Consider the following 892-nt stretch of genomic DNA (forward strand, 5'->3'; position numbering starts at 1 on the left):
ATGGGATAATGGGATATGGGATATGGGATGATGGGATTGGATGGGATGGGATGGGATGGAATGGAATGGAACAGAATGGGATGGGATAGAACATCCCCCCTCACCTCCTGCATGGCCTCGTAGGCCGAATCCTGGGATTCCGGGATATCCATGGCCACGTCCAGCATGGCCTGGCCCAGGATGGGCGGATACACCGACAGCCCCCACGTGTAGAAGCTCCTCAGGACGCGCCGGTCGATGTTCACCAGGTCGAAAAATCCCGCCCGGAATCCTCCCCTGGGGACAAAAAAACACCGGGATGGGAAAAGGGAACCGGGAAAAAAGGGGCTGGGAAAGGGGCTGGGAAAGGGATGGATCCTGATCCCACTGACCCGGCCACGCCTTTGGAGAGGGAGTAGAAGGAGACGAGCTGGACGGAGGAGGAGAGCGGGGGCCCGGCCTCGGCCAGAACCCGGCGGAACGACAGGAACGGGCGCAACGGGGAGAAGGAGCGTTCCTGGTGCACCTGGGGGGGGAAAAGGGGATGGGAAACAGGGTGGGAATGGGCTGGGAATGGGGCAGGGAGTGTCCTGGGAATGGAGTGGGCAGTGGGACAGGGAAATGGGGCTGGAAAAGGGATAATGGGGGAAATGGGGGGGAAATGGGGTGGGAATGGGGTGGGAATCGGCTGGGAATGGGGCAGGGAGTGTTCTGGTGCACCTGGGACAGGGAAATGGGGCTGGGAAAGGGAAAATGGGGGGGAAATGGGGCGGGAAATGGGATGGGAATGGGGCAGGGAGTGCTTTGGGAGTGGGGTGGGCACTGGGACAGGGAAATGGGGCTGGAAAAGGGATAATGGAGGCACTGGGGGGAAATAGGGTGGGAATGGGGCAGGGAGTGCCCTGGGATACTG

The 892-nt window shown here is 60.8% G+C and overlaps 1 protein-coding gene across 1 annotated transcript in view; it reads right to left on the reverse strand.

Moving 5' to 3' along the window:
• Positions 1-72: 72 nt before the first annotated feature.
• LOC113979783 (alanine aminotransferase 1-like) overlaps positions 73-892 on the reverse strand; it is a gene marked incomplete at both ends in the record, with an annotated part of 961 nt that continues 141 nt past the window's right edge. Inside the window, 2 exons of the mRNA XM_027707072.1 lie at positions 73-276; positions 372-505. Coding sequence (XP_027562873.1) covers positions 73-276; positions 372-505 — 338 coding nt within the window. The remainder of the gene's footprint in view (positions 277-371; positions 506-892) is intronic.

Source organism: Neopelma chrysocephalum, unplaced genomic scaffold (genome assembly GCF_003984885.1).
Source record: "Neopelma chrysocephalum unplaced genomic scaffold, ASM398488v2 Primary Assembly neopelma1_88951, whole genome shotgun sequence".
Taxonomy (NCBI): Eukaryota; Metazoa; Chordata; class Aves; order Passeriformes; family Pipridae; genus Neopelma; species Neopelma chrysocephalum.